General features: G+C 35.2%; 2 protein-coding genes across 3 annotated transcripts; one reads left to right on the forward strand and one right to left on the reverse strand.

The window, feature by feature from the left end:
- Window positions 1–3323: 3323 nt before the first annotated feature.
- Window positions 3324–11761, reverse strand: LOC113709324 (uncharacterized). The gene is made up of 10 exons (XM_027232071.2): window positions 11407–11761; window positions 10069–10205; window positions 9837–9968; window positions 9464–9574; window positions 8552–8833; window positions 7527–7726; window positions 6307–6568; window positions 5654–5761; window positions 4610–4801; window positions 3324–3879 (listed from the first exon to the last, which is right to left on the reverse strand). The coding sequence occupies exons 1-10, from the start codon at window positions 11600–11602 to the stop codon at window positions 3535–3537; spliced, it is 1965 nt and encodes a 654-aa protein (XP_027087872.1). The 5' UTR covers window positions 11603–11761; the 3' UTR covers window positions 3324–3534.
- Window positions 11762–18062: 6301 nt separating this feature from the next.
- Window positions 18063–25476, forward strand: LOC113710391 (protein MEI2-like 5). 2 transcript variants are annotated; one of them, XM_072065875.1, is made up of 12 exons: window positions 18063–18199; window positions 20007–20150; window positions 20248–20717; window positions 21351–21509; window positions 21600–21716; window positions 21833–21984; window positions 22787–22878; window positions 23007–23955; window positions 24048–24132; window positions 24216–24284; window positions 24480–24659; window positions 24926–25476. In XM_072065875.1, exons 2-12 carry the CDS (start codon window positions 20027–20029, stop codon window positions 25058–25060), a joined length of 2532 nt encoding a protein of 843 aa, XP_071921976.1. In that variant the 5' UTR covers window positions 18063–18199; window positions 20007–20026; the 3' UTR covers window positions 25061–25476. The 2 variants fall into 2 exon arrangements, with proteins under 2 accessions (XP_071921976.1, XP_027089163.2); XM_027233362.2 differs by having other exon boundaries at window positions 18098–18235.
- The last annotated feature ends 2418 nt before the right edge of the window (window positions 25477–27894 follow it).

A 27894-nucleotide genomic window follows, 5' to 3' on the forward strand; every position in this document is an offset into this window, starting at 1 on the left:
CAGGAAAGAAAAACAAAAAATAAAAAATAGCTTTCTTAAGAATGCCTAAAACTACTTCATATTGATGCTTACCTTCACTAGTTTTTATAAGTTTATAATGGCTTACTACAAGAATTTGAAACCTATGCACACAAGCCATGCAACCAATTTTTATAGTAACTATAATAAACTTAGATTATAAAACTAGAATTCTCATTTTCTTCCACTACTTTATGTTTTATTTGTTATAGGTATATTATCATCCAATTATAACTTATTTAACAAAGATAAGGTATTTAGACTATGATCATGTTATGCTAATATAAAGTGTTTTAATTAATGGTGGGAAACAATAATATGCATACGTTATACCAAATTTATGACTAACTATGCAAATGAAAAGAAAAGAAACATATGATATATTATTAGCATGAGTAAATGAAATAAAATTAAAAATAATAAGAAAAAGAAGCATAATTAGAATTTTTATTATCCATTTAATGCTATTTTACCCTAATGTGTATCTCAATTCATGCTACAACTCTTAATATCACTACTTAATATCACTATTTAGTGATGTATAAATGATTCACAATCAAACATTAGGGACTAAAAGTGCAGAGTCAATTGATATTAACTATTAGTCATTGTTTCATCTCCATTAGTTGTCCTCAATTTGCCTAAAATAAAAAATTTTGGGAGCTAGACTTATTTTGACCAAAATATTGTGGATTAAGAGAACAGGGAGGGAGGGTTATATGGCTATCAAATTAGACATGTCCAAAGCTTATGATAGAGTAGAATGGATGTTTCTGGCTAAGATGATGCAGAGGATGGGTTTCTGTCCTAAGTGGATTCAATTGATTATGGAATGTGTAACTAGTGTTACGTATTCTGTGAACATTAATGGGGAAAAAGTGGGTTTTATCAAGCCTACCAGAGGTTTGAGACAAGGGGACCCCTTGTCCCCTTTTTTGTTTCTGATTTGTGCTGAGGGACTGTCTTCCTTGATCAGACAAGCTAACTTACAGGGTCTGTTGTCAGGAATGAGGGTGGCTCGGGGAGCTCCCAGGTTATCTCACCTTTTTTTTGCAGATGATTCACTCATTCTCTGCAAGGCAAATGGAGAAGAGGCATGCAAGCTGAGGAGAATTTTGGATATATATAAGGAAGCTTCTGGTCAACTGATTAACATGGAAAAGTCATCAGTGATGTTCAGTGGGAATGTGAACCATGGGCAGATAGATGGGGTGTTAAGAGAATTGCAGGGAATGAGGAGGGTGACACAGAGTAAGTACCTTGGACTGCCTTTGGTCATTGGGAGGTCTAAGAGACAAGTGTTTGACTATATTAGGCAAAAAACAATAGCTAGGCTGAAGGGATGGAAGGAGAAACTGTTAAGTCCAGCTGGGAAAGAAGTTCTATTGAAGGCTGTGATCATGGCACTGCCTACCTATGTGATGTCTGCCTGCTTGCTACCAAAGGCTTTGTGTAAGGAAATATGTACTGAGATGGCAAGGTATTGGTGGGGTCAGAAGGGGGATGAGAATAGGATTCACTGGTTGAGTTGGGGGAAGCTAACTGAGGTTAAAGCAGTAGGGGGGCTGGGCTTCAGGGAGTTGCATGAATTTAACTTGGCTCTGTTGGCAAAGCAGTTGTGGAGAATTTTGACAAGGCCAAACTTACTGATGAGCAAGATTATGAGGGCCAGATATTTTAAAGGGCGATCCATCTGGAGGACAAAGTGTGCAGGTGCTGATTCATGGTGTTGGAAGAGCTTGATGCAGGCTAGAGATTTACTAGAAGAGGGGCTGAGGAAGCAGGTAGGTGATGGTAAATCTATATACATTTGGAAGGATAGATGGCTTCCAGACACTGAGGATGGGAAGGTAAAAACTAGGAAGGGGGAGGGGGTTGAGGTGCAGAGAGTGTGTGAGCTGATCAAAGATGGGGAATGGGACAGAGAATTGATTAAGCAGGTTTTTGATCAGGATGAAGGAAGGAAAATTGTGGGAATTCCACTCAGTTTGGAGCCAAGAAAAGACAGGTTGTATTGGGCATTTTCAACCACTGGGGTCTACACAGTCAAGTCTGGATATAGCTTGGCCAAGAGCAATGTAAGGAGGGGGAGGCAAGGAGAGCAAGAGACAGGAACTAGTTGTAGGAAAGGAGGGGCTACACGAAATTGGAATTTCCTCTGGGGATTGAATATGAAGTATAAGTTGAAGCATTTTGTGTGGAAATGTCTGCAAGGCATTTTACCCGTGAATGCAGTAATTAAGGACAGGTGCTTGCAAGGGGATCATATGTGTAAAGGATGTGGGGAGAGTGTAGAAACCATAGAGCATATGTTGTTTTTCTGTAGGAATGCAACGCGTATATGGAAAGCAGCCCCGGTGAGTTGGGAAGGACTGGAGGATCACAGAAGTAAATTCTGGTCGTGGTGGGAAGAATTAGAGGGAGCTGTTAGTCAGGAGAGGGGAGTAGAACGTATTATACTGACTGTCAATGTATTGTGGCAAATATGGAAATCTAGAAATGAGAAACAGTTCAATGGTCAGGAAAGGAATCCGTTAGTAGCAGTGAGTAAGGCAGTGGGGGAATGGAAGGAATTTCAGGATGCTCAAGCTGAGGAATTGGAGAGTCAGGGAAGTGGTAAGCATGAAGCTGAGGGATCAAAGGGGTGGAGGCTTCCTCAGGAGGGTTGGGTCAAGATAAACACAGATGCTGCATTACAGCAGAAGGAAGGCCTGGCGGGGTGGGGAATGGTTGCAAGGGACTGGCAAGGAAAAGTTCTGAAAGCCTGGGCAATACCAAACCGTAGCTGTTCTAATCCAAAACTGGAAGAGTCAATGGCATTACGAGCAGCTATGTTGCTGGCAAAACAGCAGGGTTGGAAGAAGGTGATGTTTGAATCGGACTGCCTACAGGTGGTGGAGGAAATTAACAAGGACCAGTCGCATGAGATAGGCTCAGTAGTTTTAGATGATATTAGGGATCTTAGAACAAATTTTTATGAATGTTGTTTTACCTTTACTCGAAGAGTAAACAACTTTGTTAGCCATAGACTTGCCAAGTTGGCAATTAGCTTAGAAAAACAAACTGAATGGAAGGATATCTTCCCAGATTGGCTGCCTGCACTGGTGCAAGCAGATACTGAGGGCAGTTGCCCATCTTTCATGTAAGTTTACGTTCAGTAATAGAATGTTACCGACCTTTTGACAAAAAAAAAAAAAAAAAATTTGGCACACAGGTTACACATTGGGGACCAAAACTACAATTCTCCCTTTTTTTGTATATTTAGATACTTAGATTTGATTAGCTGTAACAAAATTTTAACCAAATTGACTCAACTGTAACAAATTTCTCTAATTTCACACAAATCCATGTTTAAAAGAAACCAAAAGAGAATAAAAACCAATTCATTTGGGCCCTGTGGATCCACTCTTTTTCCTATTCAAAGATCAGCCCCCGGCTCTGTGTTTTCACATCGAGAATTATCAGTTGGCATTTGCAGCTTAGGAGACTTTTTGCTGATAAAGAACAATTCATCTATCACTCTGTAACCTCTAACACAGAAACCTGACTGGGAGGACAAGAGTTCAAGCAAGTGTATATTGAACAACGAAACTCCAAGGAGTTTGGAGAAGTCGGAATAACATCAACCCACTCGTTGTCAACCTTCTGTGTGTGCGCACTTGCCTTTGGAACAGCTTCAAAATGCAAATTATCCGTCTGCTTCGTTAATTTTTTCATAAATTTCATCGAAAATACCATGTTCAGATTTCTCTCTGTTTGGTCCATAGCCTCGGTGATTTCGACTCCAGCATTTGCTTTGCGTGAATCAACAAGCCCGAGTAGCGTTTGTCTCCGACTATCTCTAACTCTGTAATTACAAACCTGAAACAGCATCCCACGGTAGTAAATCAATGTCAATGACATGCAAATTCAACACAGAAATTTGAACATTTGAACCCGCATTGACTTTGGATACAAGGGATGGCTTAGTTACAGCTAAAATCATCAAATGGTTCAGGTTCAAATCCATTTCTGGGATACTTTGTATGACAAAGAACGGAAGCACTGAAAAAAAAGCAGATATTACGAGTGACTAGGACGAGAAATGCTGCTTTCAGCTACCTTGCCACCTTTTTGAAACGCCAATTTGTATTTGGAAATCTTTTTCTGATTAGCTTCACAGGCAGAAGCTAGATAATGGGAAGTGATGCACAAAGATGCAGACTACTAACACCTAAAGCAGATGCTCATATTACAAGCATATGTTCCAGACCATCATAAATTCTATTTTGAACAACTAGTGAGACTACACAAGTTTCGGAGTTCTACTTACAACTGTTAGCCTTTATCATCATGTGGGTTCATGCATTTGCGGGTAATTATATGATTACTAAAGCAGATGCTCATATTACAAGCATACGTTTCAGACCATCATAAATTCTGTTTTGAACAATTAGCGAGACCATACGAGTTTCTGAGTTCGATTTACAACTGTTAGTTTTTTTTTCCTCTGGGTTCATGCATTTGTGGGTAATTATATGACTGCAGTATCTCAATTGTCAGAACATAAGAGCAAAAAATGCAGAACCTTTTATTACGAAATATATCTGACCTGAATATAATCCACATCAAGTGTACTAAGGTTATTCAACAAGTTATTGGATGAAAGGAAGCTAATCACTCCTCCTGATCCGACTGGTGTTTGAAGTATCTCCCATGGTGATTCCATCAAAATCTTATGCTTTTTGGGTTCTTCGAGAGGAACACCAACAACTGGAAGCTTCTCTTCTTCAAAGAACCAAACCTACAAATAGTTTTAAATGATAAGAGCAAGCGCATAATAAGCCAAAAATTTGAAGCAGATTTGGTGAACAGGATCTAGACATTTTTACATCCTCGAAACTATTTAATTAAAACATAGCAATGGTATTGCTAAATAAGAATGTACAGATCAACAGTAACAGCATGTTCCTGTATCATATTTTTTAGCAACCACGTCTAAGATTTCAGTTCTCTAAATTATATTTTGAACGCCATATTAGAGTTCAACCCAGATTCCTGAAAAAATCAACTCTTCACTGTTTACTTTCCCCATCTGACTGAAAGAGCATAAATAGAATCAGCAATCTGCATCAGGTCAACAAATCAAAAGGCCTCAAAATCAAATTGTTACAGTCAGAAGGATAAAAAGAAGGGCCCTCCTGGCTTTTTAATATGAAGATCAGTCCAATTTAAGAAAATATGGTCACCTAAAGAACAACTTAAGTTCTTAAATCCCTGCATTAACTCTCTGCAAGAATACAAAAGCTATTCCAAATATATCTGCAGATCACTAGAAAATGTTTTTACTTTCTCTTATACATTATCTTTCTTCACACAGCTTCTAAGAGAAATATGACATACTAGTTCATAAAATGAAAAGTCATCAACAAAAAAGAAAGTTCAAACCAATGCAGGCAACTATGACTGGAAAAATGTAGTAGTTTGATCAAATGCTACATGTGACTTGCAAATCTTTAGCATTTACTTTGCGAAAGTCAACGAGAATATAGAAGATGGTAGAATGTCATTGACCACAGGATATCTCCCAGCTTCATCAGCCTGAATAGTTAATTTACAAAATAATGCCAGAATATGATTGAAAGCAATAATGCACCTTATCAGGGTCAAAATCAAAGTGGCTGTAATCTGAAAAGAGTTCCTGAAGAGAACCAATTGAATGGGCTGGACAAACCACTACCAGAGGAACGGAAGGGCGCGATTTCTGCAATTAAAAACTATACAAGTCAGATTATGCTGTATCACAGTGCTTCCATCATGCTGTATGACAGTAGTTCCAACATCTTTCTTCTCCAAAATTATATGGGATCAAAGGAATTTTAGCATCCAATTATAAGTGTGACACTAGTATTTTCAGAGTTTCAGTCATATATCAGAAACAAGCATTATTTCAAAGAAATAAGCAGACATGGCTAGTACCTTTTATAATTTCATCCAGACTTGAACACAATCATATAGTGACCAAAACCTAATTTACCAAAACGGTTTAACAGGAAGGACAGAACCCAAATTTATAACTAATAGAACCAGAAAAAATTATAAGCCTAAGAGATGATCTCTTTTAACATACTTCAAAAGAATATCAGTGCAGCATACAGATCATCATATGCAGATGGACATAGCATTCTGTATGTCAACAGTGTACAGATAGTCACATCTGCTAAACAGTTCAGCATACTGAAAGTCTTCTATATAACCACCCAAACTAACAAAAAGTTTGTTGAATTTGACTGTATCACAACAGATCACCTTCACTAATTGTTGGCTGTCGCTCATTAGTGCCTCCACGAGCAAACAGTTCATTCCTTCACTTCCCTCAGAATCAACAGCAGACTGATTAGAACTCCTAGCCTCTTGACTGTCTTCCAAGAGCAAAATAACAGCAACCTTGCCTTGAGACACAAGGTGTAGGCCCTTCTGTTGCAATTTTGAATATGCGTCTGATTGCTCCCTAATTTTTGCAGAGAAGCATTTTCCCAAATTCTCTAATGGACTTTTTATTTGCATATCGCTGAGAAAAATAATTTCATGTAACAGAGGTCAACACAAGCATAAATCAGATCCAAAGAGAACTATTGCTCCTGGCACCTTGACGAGTGGACGGAGGCAAGGGGAAGAAAATAATGTATAGCACATACGAAATATATAAGAATTACTTTTTTAAGCCAATTGGAAAAGTTGAAAATGAGACCAATCAGCAAATTAAGTTTTATTCAATCGCATTCAAAAATTTTTTTTAAAAAAAAGGACTGTAGAGGGTTTCACCTAAACATCTTCTCATTTCTCACCCCCTCAAGTCTCCCACATTACTGAAGTTCTGATGAATCCATCCAGCTTTGGCAGAGAGAATACACCAGAATTAAAACACCAAAATAATTAAATGGTTAAAGTGCTGTGGTAAGGAAAAGTAAGTCAACTCCAAAGCTTAATTTAAAAAGCCATATTTAAAATCACCTCCTTCATTACTGAAATTTTTTTAAAAATCCACAGTTAAAATCACCTCCTTTGTCACAGGGTGACAGGAAAGATAAAGATGTTCCAGCATGCACATACCTCTAGCTTGATAAAGTGGGAAAGCTGGCTACGAAGAGTGAAAGATTAGTAGTTCAGACATCGTGTATCTATGGGTGCAATTGTTAAGCGTTTGATCTAGTAGGAAAAAGCACCACAAATCAAAGAATTCCATATGACTTGCATATAAAAAAAAGGACAAAACAGATTTTAACATTTCTGCACTTTCAAGCGATTAGGAGTTATGGTGACAAAGCCTGATATCAAAGTCACATAACATAAGCTGTTTTGAAATATACAAGTATGTTCAACAGCACTGCAATGTGCAAGATGTTCCCTGGCCTCAATCATTAGAAACCACAGCAATGTGTTTAATTGGATTGGTCCAAAGTCATGTCTGTTAATCCTCACAAGAATCAAAACCAAATTACGTACAGCTAATATAGCTTAAGAATTACCTCAGAGTGTTCATCTCAATATTCCGTAATGCCTGTTGAAGCAATTTAGAATTTACAGTGACTATCTGATCAGCAAGTATTCTTCCTTGCAATTTTCCCCCATGTCTAAACCCGTCAAAAACATGTTGCTGCTGCAGTTCACAAAGTTTCTTCTTGGCTGCTATGACGCGCTTTTGAAATTTTTTCCTTTCTTTCCACTCCTGGAATTCACAAAGAACACGGCCAAGTCTTAAAATCTAGACCTGCAGCAAGAGTCCTCATATATGGAACTGGAATTTATCAATGTAAAGTACAAATCAACTTTCTCAGACTCAACTAAAGACACCAGTGGAAGTGCTCAGTAGCTTCTATGGTATAGGTTATAATGAATTACCTTTTGCAACTATAACTGTAGTGGAAAGAAACACAACCGTAAGAGCACAAACTTAGAAATTATATTGACAACAAATGAACTTAACAAAAGTTTGTGCAGATCAGTATGCAAAAAAGGCCTACATCTAACAGGTATAAAGAGATAGTCAAACTGCAGCACGAAAGAAAGGCAAGAACATGAATTATGTTTCACAAGCAGATGGATGCTGTACAATACAAAGTAGCAGAGTACAAGTAACAACATCACAAGTCTAAGAAGAGCAGCAAGAAAATACATTTAGAACTGGACACATGTCAGAGGCTCAAAATCAACCATAGACAAGGGAACTGTTACTAAGACAAAGTAGAGACATTAGTAATATTAGGGTCAAACGATATGCAATCAATGGCTCATACATTGAGGATAGACATTAAAATGATCATTTAAGAATAGAAATAGACCCAGGAAGACAAAGACAAAATGAATATTCTTCCATATTGGAAAAGTGGACAGTACATGCACACAAATGCAGAACTCCAAAGAAAGAATGGAAATTCAAATAGAATGAACAAATTTATAAAATAACCGATCCAACGATCATAAACAATACTCTTGCATTTTAGATGTAAAATCAATAAAACAAAGAGTCAGATAGAAAAAGAATATGCCTCACAAGCTGGCGCCTTTCTTTCTTGGACCTCTCATCAGAGCGCATATTTAACTCGAGGAGCCCCTTTGGAGGTGTAATCAGCATCTCTCTCTTACTTACATCAACATCTGGAACGATTGCTTCAACAAATGGAATCCACACAAGAGGGCCAGAACCACCTCTTTCCTGTTTAGGTTTTCCAGTTTGATTAGATATGTCTACAGATGAACTGAGTTGGACAAGTAGAAGGTCATTCGCTCCGCTATTGTAAACACTGATAACAGTTCCAATTGGTTCCTCAGTATCCTGAAACAGACAACATGCAATGAAATGCTACAGACAGATGAGAATGACAATGAATTAGAGTAAACAGAATAAAACTATGAGTCTCATTGAGAAACTTTATACGCAACTGTTTATGACTTCTGATACAGAACACATAGTAAAACATGTTCCTACTTTGAGATGGTAGTGCAAGTGCAGCAGCAACATTTTTAAAGTGAGGTTAGTACCTGTTTAATGATAAGTCAATAGAATTTTTTATATTAATGACCAGCACTCATTTGAGATTTCAGGAATATGTGTGTCAAAGAGGCACGCTAAACACAGAATAATTTGTTTGAGTTCGCTTAAAATCAGCAGCTAATAGATGTTTTCTAGACTTAGTTGTTTATAGGTGTTTCAGTTTGCCTTTGACTTTTCTGTCTAAGTTAGTTTAAGCTTACAAAGCCAATAGCTATAAGCAGCCCTTTAAGTACTTTCGCAAAACAGCTTTTAGCTTCTCACAACATTGATACATAAAGATGTCTTCAATTTGTCAAATATCTATATTCAGAATCACTTTCTCATAATCAGCTTAGAAGAACCAGGAACTAACAAGACATATCTTTAATTATTGGATCTCTTGTTGCAGGTTTACAAACTATGGAGCACAACCTTAAGAATAACTTTCATGCCAACAAGGTCATGAGAATAAAACTCCCCTTCCTCCAACTCTGGTCTATCTTCTTCAGATATCAGTATAGTTGACCCAACAAGTTTCAGAGCCTGAAAAAGAAGGAAGTACATAGTAAGTTAAATAGCATGATTACTTCAAGACCATCCAATAAATTAATATTTGCTTAATCCAACACCAGAGAAAGTTAATATCTAAAGATTACAAAATGTGTTGACCAGAAATATTGCCTTCACTCTTGAGCCATAATAGGTCTAACTAGCACTCAAGAGAGTGTTAGTAGTATATAGTAGCAAACATGTTAGAAATATCTGCATTGCAACATTTCAAGCAATGGAACAATTCTAAGAATACCTGATCAACAGAGTCAATTTTATTGAATTTAAGTATCCAAGCCTGTCCTGGGTGTCCTCTCCCCTCAACCAGTTGAATTTCTTGCATCATTTCCCTCCCAGAAACTTGCTGCCTTAGCCATCGCCTCCCAGGCTAATAAGGAACATAGACCACCAAATTAGAAAGCATGAAGCACTCCAAAATGGAAGATTCAAAAATTAATTGCAGATTCACATTTCTATTTTTTTAGTACCTTGGAAAATCGTAGATCAGGAAAGTCAGTGCTTGGGTTTACTCGCACCTCCCCTTGAAGCCCATGCACACTACATATGTACCCGATGTCAACTAATTCTGATTCAGTTGGAGTTGTTTCAACAACCTCCTGTGTAACTGTGGTTGAATCATTTCACAAGATTGCATTAGTTCTAAGCCTTCAGTAACTATGTAAATCTACCAGAAAAGTATAAACAAACAAAGAACAAGCATTTAAGCATTTACTATTGCACCAAGAACTTAAAATAACATGTGGCAACAGTTTGAGAATCATGTTAGAATATCAAAGCTTTCATGAAGCCAGGGCATGAGATATAGAGAAAAGATCATAGCAGCGAAAAAGAGAAAGAAAGATTTATCTGAGATATCATGATGAACGGAAAGATGAACTTGGTTTAATCTCATATCCAATAACCATATGTTCATAAGTATGAATTGTAACCATACTACATCTATCAATGAATCGACAGAACTTCAAATCAACATCACTTAAATGACACCATATTTTATGGATGAATCTCTAGTTCCCTGCCAACATGTAGTCAAGGGGAAATTGCTCGTGCAATTGTTCAGGCCACTAAATTATGAAGTGAAATAACAAGCTCGGTAAGGATACCCAACATAAAAGTGAAAAGGGTAATTAATAATAAGTAAATTTTGATTGAATTTCTCCTAGCTGCAGAGTGCGAAAAAAGCAAAAATGACCCACAAACTAAAACTGGTATTTTTAGTTTCTTCTTTCTTTATGATTACTCTGAACTAATGCTTCCTTGAATCACAATCAGCAACAATAGAGCTTGGCCTACAGGCTGATCACGCTATACTTAGTACATTTCAAAATAGCTCTACTAATTTTGAGCACTCTAATTTCTGCTGCTAGCTATACAATAACAACAACAGAAAGATTTCTCCAAATTGATCAAAATATTCAGAAAACAAAGAGGAAAATACTCTCCAATTCTAACCAAACTGATGCCTTATCAGTCCCATTTCACAGGGTAATTCACTTAATTGGGACAAATAGACTCTCCTTCAAACATTGTTTGAATTCAACTATTCGGCGTTGGGGAAAACCAGTCAAAGAATTACTGTGCAAAAACAACTATAGTGCACTGGCAAAAATTGCCAAAACACGAAAACCACATGCGAAAAACAATAAAACATGACTAAAACAAGGTTCGCTAATATCAACATCTTCCATAAACAAACAAACAAGAAAAGGGAACAGAGAGCATAATACTTAAAGAATATAAACAACCCACAAAGGAAAATCTCCAAAAATAAAGGAAGGATTGAAACTTTATGGTTATAGCATTACCTGTACAGTGAAGGGAGGGGAAGATATATTGGTGAACACATAAAGAACTGAGTGGAAATTTAGCTGGAAAAGGAGAAGGGGAAACTGTTTTAGTTGGTTGGTTTCTAGAGAGAAGTGCAAATTGCTGAGGAGAAGGGAAAGGAAGTGGGGAGAAGGGAAAGTTTGAAGAACAGAGGAGACAAGAAGAGCTCTGCATGGTGTTTGTGCTGAAACGCTGAGAGCAGAATTGGAGAATGGAGAGTAGAACTGAAAGGATACCGGCGGAGAGGTGATAAACTAATTGTACAACGTTCAATGCTCGAGGTACAACTAATGATGCATCATCTTAATCTAGCGGTTGCAGTCGGTGATAAAAATCTTCTGATATATATATGTATATATATATTTTGTAGCATTGATACATACATACATATATATATATATGCATATATATATTGTGCAAGTTTTTGAAATAGGACTAGTTTGGCTTCTTTAATCCTTAAATGGAATTAAACAAAAAGACTTTCGCCATATCCTTTTGTTTTTCTTTTAGTGCAAGGTTTCTACTACCTATTTGAATAACACAAAGTTGCATACAAGTGGAGTTGCTTGCAAGCCGATCGTGAGCCGTTTAAGTCAAATTTCGATTTAAACTGGATCAACACCGAACTCGCGTAAAAAATTTGACAGATATTCTTTGTGATAATTAAGATTTTCTCAATGACTATAAATCTATAACTATGACATGATAACTCAAGTTGATGAAAGGGTTAGGATTATATATTTTAATTAGTTGAAGGGTTACAACTTATCAGTTAATAATTGTAGGGATAAAAGTTGAATTTTGTAATAGTTTAAAAGTCATTGGGGTATTTTGTCTATCTCATGAATCCTATATCTCTGTTAGACAAAAGGATGAGTTTGAACTGATCAAGTGGAGTTCAAGTTGAAACTCAAGTTTAAAAATACTCGGATAGTTAACTTGCGAGTCGACTCGATTATATATATATATATATATATATATATCTCTAATATTTTATTATTTATTAAGAAAAATTACTATTTTATTCATTTTTTATAAAATAAAATAATTTTTTTAAACTCGAGTTCAAACTTTATATTTAGAACTCACCGACCTCGAGCGAACTTAATGAAATTAAGTCAAAATTCGGAATAATTAGATCAAAATTTAACTGGACTCTTTCGTTCGCAACCCAAGAAAAACATGAGTATTATGGTAAAATTTCTAGGTTCAATTTGGTGTGCAGGTCCCATGTCTCTCACCTTTTGTTTGCGGATGAAACTTACAGCGTTTGCGAAAGCAACAGTTGAAGAAGCGCCTCATTAACACGATAATAATAAGCATGTATGGTGCTGCTTCATAACAAGGGATTAATGTGGACAAGTCCGCCACTATCTTAAGTGGCTCAGATGCGGATGTTTGGGATAGTTTCTCAATTTTTGGGGATTAAGGAAGTTGCATCTCACCTACAAATATCTTGGGCTCCTTGTAAGTTGTTGGACATTCAAAACAGAAATATTCTCTTCAATTAAGGATCAAGTTCTAAAGTTAGCAAAGATATCTTGCTAAAATTAGTATACAAGCCATCCCAACTCATTCCATCTCTCGTATTGAATGTTCGAACTTTTCACTAACTAATATTCAACCAATGACGGGTTGAGTGCCTTTTGGTGGGATGCAGTGTTTCAAGAATTGAATCAAATCAGTCAAATCACAAATCGGCTATGATATCGATCCAATTCACTAGTAAACTTAGGCCATGCTTGAATTGCTTGTTTCCGTCGGAAAATATTGTCGTTTTCCGTGATCACATTTTCCTATCACCTTTTTCCCTCACATATATCAAATCGCTACAGCAATTTTTCCATGAAAAATGACGGAAAATGCAATCCAAACACAACCTTAGAAAATCAATTGAATCAATCAAATCTGATCAACAGTCGGTCGAATTGGTTAAAATCAATAAAAAAACGACTTTTAAACCAATTCATACTAATTTTTTTTTAAAAAAAAATTAAACTCTTTAAATTTACATAATAAATAAAAGAATAAAAAATTTTGAACTAAGTTAAACCAATTGAACCGATTTGAACTGCGAATCAAAAACTCATCAAGTCAACTTAAAAGTCCAGGTATAGAAACATTGGTAAGGAGGTGGCAAAGAAACCAATACACCAAATTAGTTGGGGTAAATTTTGCCTCATCATAAAGGAGGAATTGGATTTTGTCACTTGAGGACATTTAATCGAGCACTTCTTCATCAAGTTTTCAAGTCTAAATGTTTTCCTCGTTGCAGATTTCTTTCTTGCAGAATCAGGCTCGTCCTACACTTGGAATGGCATCTATGGCATTAGGAAATTCCTTATAGCAAGTAAATAGAGATTAAAGGGCGCGGGAAATGGAAGGAGCATCAAATTTTTGGCTCAAGAAAGTTCAACACGTCTTCGGTACGGTCATAGGAGGTTTGGGTCTATTCATTGACGGATGTAGTTTATCTATAATCATATCTTATGACCAACAAACTTAAAACTCAATGAAAGTAAGCAAGGAATTTGTCAAACCCCAATTTGATGAAGAAAATCGTAAATTTTATGAGTGATTTTTTTCAATTTTTTTTAAATACGCGCAATATGTAATTTTAAAATAATCACATTTGACAACATTAAAATGTGGTAGATTTCTTATAGAGAGTAAGAGCTCTGTCGAGATTGAAATATTCAGCATGCTATACTTTTTCAAACAGATTAAATCAAATCGAATGTGATGTAACTAAAAGGCTTCAATATACTTTGAAACAATAATGCATCGAACATGGAAAACAGCTTATGGTTCAAGCAAAATAGCTTGATCTCTTTTTCAGTAAAGTAGCTCAAGAAGTCCTTTGCTAATCCAAGTGCCTGCTAGATAATAGGCGTACAATTAAGGCCAATGTAGAAAGAGCTAAATGATTAAGCCTAATCAAGAATGTATCATTTATGATGAAAATCTCATTATACAAAAATCAACTCTTGGCTTGCTCTCTTGTAATATGTTGATTGCTTTCCCATGTGGAAAATTTCTGCCCTCGTATGTTTCTCCATTCTTAATGACATATCCTCATGAAGAGACACGTGGTTCTGTGTAGTTGTGTTATGTACTCTTATTATATTTTTGTTTTTTTTTTTTGTAACAGAGGAGGAGTAAGATTTAAGAAGCGAAGAGGATGAATGAAGGGATTTAAACTCTAAATTTCTAAAATATTATCATATACAGTGCTGATATTTTGATATTTGCTCATCTAAATAACTAAGTAATACGATATTCAAGAGATTTCTTGAAATTGAACTCATATATGCATAGAAATTTCGAATTTGTTGATGTGGGATATTTTTCTTCTTTTATATGAACATGGAACCATCTTAACTTGATGGAGTCATTTTTATATGTAATTTAATAGGTTCATAATGCTATTTCATTCTTTTTTACTTAACTTTACTACCCTATTTTCTTCTTGATTTCTTATATTTTCCCTTTCTTGTCAATCTTTTCTTTGTGCTAAAGAAGGATAGGATTTGGTTTCTAACTTTGTACGAAAATGAGCTATGAAAATTAGCTTTTGTCTTTGTAAATCATAGTTTGCTATAGTTAAAAGTAGCCAACTTTATTGTGTTTTTTTTTTTCTTTCTTATTATTAGAAAGTTACCATGAAGCTTCCTTTTTCTCCCTTGACAAAAGATGGAAAAAATGCTTATCGTAGTTTCCTAGTTAATCCTTCAACAAAAATATATTTTTCACATTTAGTTTAACTTAAAATGTTTAGGTAAAGCTCATTTTGGACGTTAAATTGATAGATATTTATTGAATATCCAAAGGAATATTCTCCAAAAAAAAGAATATTCAAAGGATATTTTACGATTAAGATGTCATAAAACAAATCTACAGTACCTTCAAAATTGATAAAACCAACTTTTTACAAAGATAATAATTGTTTACCAACTTTATAAAAAGTTTCATCCAAAAGTTATCTTTTTTTCCCCATGTTTTTACCCCAAAAAGGAAAAAATATATTAATTACAATTGCAAAACCCAAAAAGGAAAGGAGAAGGAAATTGCGATGATGACTCTGAAATTAAACAAGTGACGAAAAATGGAAAAAAGAAAGAAAACGTGGAAAGCAAATAGGATATTCCCTAGGACCAAAAGCACAAAGGGCATTAAAGGAATCTAGAACAACTCCACAGTTTATTTTATTTTTGTGGCAAGCACTTTCCTTGTAAATATGATTTAGTCATTTAATAACATTATCCAGTCACCAACTTTCATCTCAACCATTCCAAAAAATCATTATTATAATAATACCACATTACATCATATCACCATATTTAAATGCAACATTCAATTCGATCTTATCATTAATAGCAGCTATCTAGCAACAAAATCAAAATCCCAGGTGAAACCATTAGGTCATATACATACATACATACATATATACATACACATATATATATATATATATTTTATTCTATTTGAAAATTTTAATTTTATTCTATCTATGAGTTATGAAATTACTCTTTAATAAGAGTTAAATCATTGTTTTAATATTGAGAAGAATTATTTATGGCGTTTTAAGCAGAATATCAGGGTACTTTTCAATGAAATAAAAAAGATTTCTACGTACACCTTCTTTTTTTTATTTATATTTAGAAAATAAATGTTTTTATTCTTTAGTAGACTAAATAAATCCACAAGCTAATCTCAAGATTTTTAAGAAAATACACCTAATGAATTAGCGTGTAATAACTTTTAAACTGATCAATCAACATAATCCAACGGTTAAGGTGCTTTGTAGCATGCCTTGTATTTTGCACTTGCTCCCTTATATGCACATTTTTGAAGCTTGAACTCCACCATACTCTATAAAAGTAAAACAGCCACCATTTATTTCAGGGTTAAATGCATATAACACACTTTAACTTTTATTCAAGTTGCATTTTGTCCCTTCCTACTAATTGAATAAGGACTTGTGAAAAGTATTTTTCAATAATTCATGAAATCTCTTGTCTTTCTTTGAGACTTCTTTTTGAAAAAAAAAACTCATATTTTTTTAAATCAATTTTTCTTCATCAATTATGCAATTGCTCAAACCGATAGTAGTAGTTATTGCTCTTGTTTAGCACGTTAAATAAGTAGAAAATCTCACATAAGTAACATTTGATAATCTCTCACTTTTCACATTTCTCTTTTTGTTTCTTTCTTCTAAAGAACATCGCTAGATTTTATCGAGCAGATCTAAGACTTGTGGTTGTGGATGGTAATAATAGCGGTGCGTAAATCACTATATAATTCAACAGAGGCTATTAGAGTATAAAAAATGTTGCTTATTTTTCAAATTCTTGGTTTTATTTTTTAAGCTAGTTGCCAGCAATAATTAGGGAATTTTGTTTTTCATTTTTATGCTGCTTTGTGTACAAAAGAATTAGTTTAGATATTCTATTTTTTGTTATCAAACGCGTCTGAAACATGATAAGATTTGAATTCATTAAATTTAAGTGTTGAATTGGATTATCAAATATTTAAGTACAACAATGAATAAGTTTGAAAGCTTGTTGACTTTAGGTCAAAGAACAAATTACCTATTCATAAAATTTTTTGAGGGGTAAAGTCTAACTTTTATAAGTTTTGGGGATCTAGTAGATGCGATGAATTCATCATTAGATACAATCAACTAAATTAAAACCTCCTCCTTATCCACTCCACCTTTCCCTAAATTAATTTTTAACTATATTTAATTAATCAGTTTATATTTAATGCTTAATGGGAACTCCTAAACAGTTGTTCAAGTGTTAGTATTTTTTTTTTAAAACAAAAGATGAATAGTTAAGCAGTATAAGTGTCGCAATTTGAGAGTGCAATAAACTCAAATATGCATATTTATACATCAATTTAGATGTGATTTACGTGTCAAGAGTATCTATTGGATAACAGTTGGAAAAATCCTCAATTAATATATTATATAATATCATCCCTCTTTCTTCTCAGTCATTTTTTCCCTGACTTTACCTTTTCATCTAATGACCTGATTTTCTCTCTCTTCAATTTATTAAATTGAATTTATGTTTTTTTTTTGTCAGAATATCAATTCTCAAGACCTAAGCTAATCTCACAAGCCCAATCGAAAGGCAATTGCTGACTTCTGACTACACTTATGGAACTTAAATTCTAGACACTCACACCCTCAAAGAACGATGTGGGACTCAGGGAGAGGGAACAGGGAGCTTCTACTAAGCACTAATTAGCACCCACTCACTCTTGTTTTTAATCTCACCTCGGGTCTTTGTCTCTTTTTGTCAGAATATCAATTCCTAAGACTTAAGTTAATCCCACAAACTCAACCAAAAGGCAATTGCTGACTTCTGTTCTGGCTACACTTATGGAATCAAATTCATGTAAACCATAATTAGAAAAAATATATACTCTAATTCTCCTATGTGAGAGCGCAAGAGAGAGAAATTAAATCAAATTAACAAATTAACACAGATAATACAAACAAAAACTAAGCAAGACAAACCTTTAAAAAAAAAAAGAAAAACAAAACAAAACAACGGCACGTCTCTTTGCTGGTAATACTTCACTTCCTAATTTATTTTTTCTTTTTCATTTTCTTTCTCTTTCAAGTTTCAAAGAGTTGTCTTTATCTGCTTCTATGGGTGCATTGCATATATACATAGAGGTGTCTGTTTCCCTTTCATTCTCTGCTGAGCAGGGGTTGTAACTGAAACCTTATTTTCGTATATTTCTTGCCCAAAATCTGGAGTGAGTTTGCCTTGCTTTCTTGAAATTCTGCTTCAGGTATTCTTTGTGCTTGTAGTCTCTGAGTTGTTTAGTGTCAGCCATTTTCCCGCTGAAGTTTGTGTCTGTGTTTGTTTTTCGTCAGTTTATGCCTTTTTTTTTTTGGTCTTTTTGGGGTTGGTTTTAGGAATTGTTTGGCTGGTTCAAGAATGCCGAGGTTTAAGCCTTGAATTTTTTTTTAATCCTGTCCGTTTCGTGAATTTCTATGTGCTTTTAGATAGCATTTGTTAGTAAAAGGTTTTGGGGGTTTGGAGAAAAAATGGTGGTAATACTGTAATTTTGGTGCAAAAGTGTGCTTATCCTTCTTTTTTTTTGGGTTCTTCAGCTTTTTTTTTTTTTATGATGGGTATATGATTCTGATAATTCGATGTTGTCTACTTTATCTATTTTGTTGAATTGTATATATATTAATTTACAATTTAAGTTTTTAGGTATAGTTTATGATAACAACTGCTGAACAGTCAAATCGGCCTATAATAAATCTTTTAGAGTTATTGCTATTGTGTACATTCTTTTGATCATCGAGTGTTGACCTTTATTTGCTTGCTTATTGTCTCTGCTTAGAAGTGTTAGTTCTCTGTACGTGTGCGTTTGTGTTCAAATTTTGGATTATGTAACTATCTTGTGTTATTATGCCTGCTTTATTTGCTTAATAAGTCAAAGTTTAAATACACATGGTTGAGGCTACTTACCTGCATTCTTCTTGTCCTGTTAGACTAAGAACTTGGGCGTCTTTATGTGGTGGAATATATCCTTAATCAATTATCATACATTGAGAACCATTTGGGAAATGTGGGGACTTTGGCAGGTTGGAATTTCTTCTAGTTTGTCAAATTAGGTTGGAGTTGGAGATGCCTTAAGCTTCCTTTTCTATTGACTTTACCATTGCTTTATAGGTTTTACTCAAGTATAAGGACAGGGTGCGTGATAGATTCATTTTTTTTGTTTGATTCTATTAGTTAGATACAGTGCTTGACTTTGCTGTTTTTAATCTAAACTGCCAAACTATTTCAGATGAATCAGTTGGAGGTAGTTGTTGTAATTATGTTTTGTGGTAATTTTCACTGAACATGCATGTGTCCACGTGAGCATTAAAAGTCAAGTTAATGAGATAGCTCTATGCAACCCCTTGTTGTCAGCTGTACTGATTGCCATGTTCTTTTGCTTGAGCATCTTTCGTGCTTGTTTTAGATATCACTGTTAAGCGTAAAGACGTAAAAAGTCAGGTCAATGAGCTCCTCATGCAACACCTTGTTGTCAGCTGTTTGAGCATCTTTCATGCTTGTTTTGAATTTCACTGTTAAGTGTAGTGACGGAAAAAGTCGGTTAATGAGCTAGCTCATGCAACCCCTTGTTGTCAGCTGTATTGATTGCCACGTCAGCTGTATTGATTGCCACGTTCTTTTGCTTGAGCATCTGTTGTGCTTGTTTTGAATTTCACTGTTAAGCATAACGACATAAAAATTCAGGTTAATGAACTAGCTCTATGCAACCCCTTGTTGTCAGCTGTATTGATTGCCACATTCTTTTGCTTGAGCATCTTTTGTGCTTGTTTTGAATTTCACTGTTAAGTGTAACGACAACAGGGACCGCAACCCTGTGTGAATGTTTATGTCAGTGAAATGTGGAGGATCTATTCTCATTTAAAATCTACTGAACTAAATTTTTTGGCAAAATACAGTATTGAACCTCATAAATCATAACGTTTGCTTGGAATGAAACATCCTGTGATTTCTTTGGTTTCTTATTCCAACTTCGTGGTGTCGTTTAGGTCCTTCAAGCAATCCCTTGATGAGTGCATCTGATGATATGGGAACTAGTGTACGGAAGATCTTTTCTGGATCTAGTGGTTACCATGCCTCAACCGATGCTGCACTTTTTTCAAGTTCATTACCCGTTCTTCCCCGTCAGAAGTGTATGCACCTTCCATACTTTCAATTCTGTATTTAGAAATAATTAATTTTTTTTCCCAAGAAAACAGTTTATAGTCTACTCTGTTTGCTAAAATGTAGTGAATGTAAAAGATGCCGACCAAACTTGCCAATCAATTGACGATGTCTCCGCCAGCTTGAAGAAATTCCACCCACATGTGGGCGGTAATGATGTACTTGAAATAGACCAGAATCATGCAATTGGAAGCTTGCTTCCTGATGATGAAGATGAACTTTTAGCTGGAATAGTGGATGGCTTTGATCTGGGTGGGTTGTCTCATCATGTGGATGATGCGGAGGACTTCGATTTTTTTGGCAGTGGAGGTGGCTTAGAATTGGAATCAGATTCTTTGGAGAGTTTAAGTATGGGAATTTCTAATGCTAGTCTTTCTGATGGTTCTCCCAGCAATGGAGTGGCTCATTTTGGACTTTCAAATGGTGTGGGAATTGTTTTTGGAGAACATCCACTTGGAGAGCATCCTTCTAGAACATTGTTTGTTCGTAACATCAACAGTAATGTTGAGGACTCAGAGCTCAGAAGTCTCTTTGAGGTAACCTTTAGTAGTTGATATTTGAAGGAGACTATGAAATGGAGAACTTAACTGGTACTTTCTAAGTCAATCAGGGTTAGATTGTATTAAAGCATTTCCATGTATTATAGCCTATTACATACTTTCTTCTGAAAGATAAACATTAAATTCACTTTGGAGGTACTTTATATCAAGGGGTTGTTGGGTTCATTCTGTTTCTTGTTTGGCATTGAGTACCATGATTTTTAAACCCAGGACTGTGAACGTCTGCTAAATTTAGTGTTTTCCCTCCATGAGTTTGGAGGATTTGTTTTCCCATGCCAGACCCAAAACATGATACAGGTTACTCTTTACCACATACCCGGTGAAGTTAGCAAACTAGATCACTTTTGTCCTTTCTCGAAGGAAACAAATCAGCTGTTTAGTTACACAACTTAAACTCCATACTTAGTGTCCTTGGCATTATGGAGTCAACCTTTTCATTTGCAACCTCCTTTGGAGAGATCGAAGTCAATTTTTGGAGGTTTTCCTTTTCAACAAGCTAAATGGTTTAGGAATGTGAAACAGTATTTGACCTATGACCTTTGTTGTCTGATTATTAATGTAAAATAATTGTCAATTTTGTGACTGAGTGTTCTTTTTACTGTATAATAGCAATATGGGGATATCAGAACACTTTACACTGCATGCAAGCATAGAGGCTTTGTGATGATATCTTACTATGATATTCGTGCTGCACGAACTGCTATGCGGGCGTTACAAAATAGGCCGCTGCGCAGGAGAAAGCTGGACATCCATTTCTCAATCCCAAAGGTTAAATCTGACATTTTTACTAGTTGCTAGTAAAAGTTTGCCCTTTTCTTTATATCTGTTTCTTTACTTTTTGTGTCCCCTTCTCATTAGGATAACCCATCAGAAAGGGATCTTAATCAAGGTACTTTGGTAGTGTTTAATTTGGATCCATCTGTGTCAAATGATGACCTCCGACAGATATTTGGGGCTTATGGTGAGGTCAAAGAGGTGAGAGACTTCTCTTAGGTGCTTTTTTTTTCTCATTGGTGATTTACGATTTCTGGCCCTGACATTTTAGGATATGGTCTTATTTTGACATCAAATCCATCTTTATGTGAAAGCAGATTAGGGAAACACCAAACAAGCGACACCATAAGTTTGTAGAATATTATGATGTCAGAGCAGCAGAAGCTGCACTGAGGTCCTTAAATAGGTGTGACATAGCTGGGAAGCGCATAAAGCTTGAGCCTAGCCGTCCTGGAGGATCACGTCGAAAGTATGTAGTCCTGATTAATTTTTGTTTCTCATTTTTGGCGTTTTGCTTGGTTTCCTTTTTAAACCCTCTAGAAGCTTGTCTTCTTTTTTGCTCATCAGCTTTAGCCATATGCAATGAAACTTCCAGAAGGGAAAGAAAAATGATAAAATAATTTGATCTATGTAAAAGTCTTTGTCATCTAAAATAGTTGTAAAACCATAAAAACCATCGCGACTTGGAGTCTTGAGTTTATCATTCTTTTCCTTTCGTTTAATAGAGTTGTATTCATCATATATTACTGATATTGATGCTTGTATGAATTTTCTTTGACTGCAACTTCTTTTTGTCTTTTCCTTTGGGTTCTCCTTGGTACTTTTGCTTCTTCATCTTATCTGAATGTTTTATTTTGTCTAAGTGGTTCTGTGTATTGACTTCTAGACTTGTCCACACTGCTTGTGTTTGGATCAGTGGTATTTATGCCAATATGGAAAGGATGAACAACGATCTCTTCCTTTTCCTTTCCAACAAGGAACTAAAATGTGAGAACAATTGGCTTATAAAAAGTGTTTGTTTGAGTAGCAAATAATTTTGCTGCTTTTTTTTTTTTTTTTTTTTTTTTTTTTAAATTGTTCCACTTAGGTTCCTTTAACTTATGATGTGCATTTTGTATCACATTATGTTTAGTCATTCTTGATCAAATTTAGATATTTTCATTATCACTACTGATAGGCTTAGGCTATATAAGCTGCTGTGTTTATGTTATTCTTATCCACCATATTGTTGATTGATTCAAGTTTTACATTTTTATGCATATGGACTATAGTTTTATGTTCCAACTGAGTCATGATCCTGAACAAGATGAACCTCAAAGCTGTTGTCATCAAGCTGCTTCTTCCATTGGTACTTCGCCCCCAGGTGAGGCCTAGTCAGGACAGTTTTTCCAGTAAAATATGTCTGCCTTGCTCATTTGTGAATCTACTGAGGGTCCTCTAAAATGTCTTGTAAACCTTTTGGACATGTTATGGTTCTCGTATTTCTGGCAGGTGACTGGCCACAGTTGGGCAGCCCTTTGGAACATAGTCCTCTGCAGAGTCTTGGTAAATCCCCTGGTTTAACGTCTGTCAGTCCAACAATGGGCAACAATTTGCCTGGGTTAGCTTCTATTCTGCATCCTCAATCCTCAAACTCTATGAGGGTTGCACCAATTGGCAAGAATGCTGTGAGGAGCAGTTATTCAGAACATGTATGGCCCAACAGGAATTCAAATGTGGGGGCTGCCTCTCAACAGACTCTTTCCCTTCATAAGCCAAACTCAAGTCAGTATTCTGGTACTGTGTCTTCTTTTGGTGATTCAAGTTCAAATGGCTCAGGTGTTGAAACATTAACTGGACCTCAATTTCTCTGGGGAAGTCCAAAGCTATACCCAGAGCCAACTGATCCCTTGGCTTGGAGAGGGAAATCGGCTGGACATCCTTTCACATCTAATGGCCGTAGCCATGGCTTTTCATTCTCCAACCGTGTGTCACTCTTTGGTTCATCTTATGGCCACCACCAGCATCATCATCATCATACTGGATCTGCTCCATCTGGTGTCCCTTTAGAAAGGCACTTTGGTTTTTATCATGAACCTCCAGAGACATTTGTCAAACCCAGTTTTGGAGGTGTGGTGTATGGTTATCATGACAGAAATTTGATGATGAATATGAGTGGTAGTGGCACTATTTCAGTTTCAGGAAACATGTCAGAAAATGGCTCTCCTAGTTTTGGCATGATGTCTTCTTCTGGATTTGGTCCTATGAGTTTGGGTAATGGTTATTTGTCTGGATTAGCGGCCACCAGCTTGGAGGGTTGTAGTGAACGTGTACGTGCCAGACGTGTTGAGAGTAATGGGAACCAGATGGACAATAAGAAACACTTTCAGCTAGATTTAGACAAGATTAAAAGTGGTGAAGACACTCGAACAACACTTATGATAAAGAATATTCCAAACAAGTAAGAGCGGCCTCTCAGTAGTGTTATTTTCAAGTTCACACGAACAAAAGTACGATGTTATATCTGGATATTTAACAATTTTCTTCCTCTAGGTATACCTCAAAGATGTTGCTGGCTGCTATTGATGAAAATCATAGGGGTACCTACGACTTCTTGTATTTGCCCATCGATTTCAAGGTAATCTCATTCATGTATTTATTATGCTTTTGCTGTTTTTCTTGACTATGACTGTACTGATACACTCCTGTCTGCACATGAAGAATAAGTGCAATGTCGGCTATGCATTTATCAACATGATGTCCCCAGAATACATACTCCCATTTTATGAGGTTTGTCATCGTTCTTTCTTGAGATATTGGAATTAGGAATAGTCATTTTTTTCGTCAATGATAAATTTAAAGCTTTAGAATCATGGACTGGGAGACCTGCGTATCTCCTTCTGCCTGCTCAGTTTCCATCGTGCATAATAAATTGGATGTGTTTTAGCACCATGGAGATGTACTGAGGCTACCATTCTTGTTTAGGCATTCAATGGGAAAAGATGGGAAAAGTTCAACAGTGAGAAAGTAGCATCTTTAGCATATGCTAGGATTCAGGGGAAGATGGCCCTGGTTTCGCATTTCCAGAATTCAAGTTTGATGAATGAAGATAAGCGCTGTAGGCCAATTCTTTTCCATTCAGAAGGCTCTGAATCTGTTGACAAGGTAACATGGCCAATTATTGTACAAGAGCAACTAATAATAACAAGCTATTTTCCTTGGTCTCTTTGCATTGATTAGCAGCTTTTTTTCATCTAAGATAAAATTTGCAAACCTTTCCACTACGGTTTTCCCCATTTACTATTGGGGGAAGACAATTGGACAGGTTGGTGGTGTGTGGTTGTTTATTGGTGATTAGGGGAGTTTTAATTTTCAGCTCTAAAATTCAGGATTGAGATAAAAATGGTTGCTGACATGTCTAATCTATCTAGGTCATTTGGGAACATCTTCCTTCCGATTGTTTGAACATCCAAGCTCGTCCATTATATGGTTCAGAACCTATGGATTCTCCTGGAAATGCAGTGGACGATGGTCGATGTGATAAACTAGAGCAGAGCTGGCAGTAACATGGGGTGGTCACATGCCATGTTAAAGGTTGGCTGTGGGTGGTAAACACTATCCTACCAGTGTATATGTGCACAAATGTAGGAGATAAACCAACAAGAATTGGACTTGACAGTTCTATATTATAAGTTGGCATTTTGAGACAGGTTCAGATAGGGTCCTGTGGCTTTTGTTTAAGATCCATGAGAGAATATGGAAGGCAAAGTTTGCCTACATGTAGGGAATTATTCGAATTTTGTGTAAGTTGAGATTGGGAATTCAATCTCTATAGGAATTCGCTCCTGCAAGGCCATCGCAAGAGGGTCTGAAAGGTTGCAATTTTTGGTTTACAGACTTAAGAACAGAGTTGCTGCTGAATGTCTGTATAGCAGGAAGCAAACCTTTTTCTAATTCTATATCAGTACTTGTTATTTATCAATCTTTTTTATTTTTTATTTTTTTGGTCCTAGTAAATTTTATATACACTATCAGTATATATACTATCACGGTTGGATGAATAATATATGAATAAATTTTGAATTTTGAATTTCAAATTCAAAATTTGCACATGTATTATATATCTAATGGTGATAGTGTATACATTGATAGTATATATAAGATTAATCATTCTTTTAACGGAGGCAAGTTAGTTTACTCACAAAAAGGATATATATATTTTTTGGAAATAAGTTATCCTATTGTTTTTGGTAGGCTTGTCAATTGAGCCATTTGAGCCAATCTTTCATAAGTTCAGGCTCAACTCATTTCGAACACTACTGGATTTTGGGTCATGAGTTTCCGGTTGATAAATATGAAACTCATATTTGACTCGCAAAATATTCGGGCCATTTGAGCCGATCTTTCATAAGTTCAGGCTCAACTCATTTCGAACACTATTGGATTTTGGATCATGAGTTTCCGGTTGATAAATGTGAAACTCATATTTGACTCACAAAATATTCGAGTTTTGATCCTTATTTGATCTGAGTTCAAGTTCACTTATTACTCCTCAATTCTCTTAATATAATTATTATAACTGCTAAGTTGTAAAACTAATTCAACATTCACGGGACCACAATATTCAAATTATACATGAACAAGTAATAATTCTTAAAAGTACATAAATTAAAAATTTTTTAACAATATTTATATCTAATTCGTTTAAAATATATTATCAAAATATAATTATATACCAATAATTATATATAATATCAAAATATAAATATTATATACATATATATATGTTAGAGGTGTCAAAATAGGTGACTTGGGCGGGTTTGAGTTGGTTAAAATAGGTAATGAGTATAAGTGGGTTAATCCATTTATATTCATTTAATTAAATGGGTATGTCCAAAAATGAATTGGGTAATCCAATTATTCATTTGTAACCCATTTATTTTAACTTTTTATAAACTCATTTAAATTCATTTTTACAAACTAAGTTATCAATTTATACCACCATTTGTACCCATCATTAGTTTTAAATATTTACTTATAATACTCAATAAGCCTAATTACTACTTTTTTTCACATCCGTACTCTATGTTGCAAAATTACATATATTTAATAATTGAACAATAAGAATATAAAAATTTGAATTAAGTACTATAAAAGTTAACATAAAACTTAATCCAAAATTTTGACCCCCTAACATTTTTTTCGTGTGTAAATTTAAAATTTCATTTTGAAAAGGTAGGCAAAGAGGCTAAAACTTGTCATGAATTGGTAATGTTGAAAAATAAGCAAGTTAACAAACTAAGAGAAAATAAAATGATAAGATAATTTCAATAAATAATAATAATAATGAAACAAAAGTAGTTAACATCATGATAAAATGAAAATTTTGAATAAAAAAAAGGGTGGGGAAAGAGAGGAGGTTTGGGGGAAGAGAATTCTAAATGGGTTAATTGGATTTAATAGATTACTCAATAATGGGTATTATTGGGTAATCCATTTATACCCATATGCAAAAATTTAAAATACCCATACCTATTTATTCATGGACGGGTATGGATAAATTTAGTTAAATGGGTTTGTTTGCCTCCTATAATATATGTCATAATATATATAAGTAATTAAATGATCAGGCTTATATCGGATTAACTCTAATGAGGCAGGAACTTGACTCATATTTAATTTGAACCTATTGTTTGGGTCCAAGCTTAGCTCAGTTCACTGAAAGGTTGGGCTCATCGGGTTTTTTCTCTGATCGAATAAGTCGAGTTTGGGTTGGTCTGACTCCATTAACAGTCCTAATTTTTTACCATTAACAATTTCTCTAGGTAAAAATTGCAATTGTGGTTCTCAAAATCTGCAACATGTATGCTTCCGATCCCTTAAGTTTTGTGAAAAAGCAAATATGATCCCTAATATTACGAATTTGATGCACATTGAGTACAATTAGCGGGTTATTCCCAATACTTTCACTATTTGATCACATCTCCATCAGCTAAATTATTCCCTCTACTCAATAAAAGAGATTTTTTTTTTAATTTCCCAACCTTTATGTATAGTAGAAACATGTTTGAATTTTATAGATGTTCATTCCACCTTTACTCATTATTGACATTCGTGTGAGAATTTATTTGATGTTAGGCAACTTGTGGGAAAAGACTTCACGGGTCCCATATCATTTTAAACCCATTATATAGCTGTGAGAAACATGCATGAAATCTAACAAACAAACTTTATGGTGCCTCTCATACACTAATCTTCTTATGTAATAGTGTACCTGACTCTCTCTCCTAAGTGAGGGCCTCTCTCTATCTCTCTCTCTCTACATGTGAGCTCACTCTCCCCTAAGTGGGAGTTTTCCAAACTTTTCAAACTTTATGGCTAGTTTGGGAGTTTAGGTAGA

This window comes from Coffea arabica, chromosome 9e, assembly GCF_036785885.1.
Source record: "Coffea arabica cultivar ET-39 chromosome 9e, Coffea Arabica ET-39 HiFi, whole genome shotgun sequence".
NCBI lineage: Eukaryota > Viridiplantae > Streptophyta > Magnoliopsida > Gentianales > Rubiaceae > Coffea > Coffea arabica.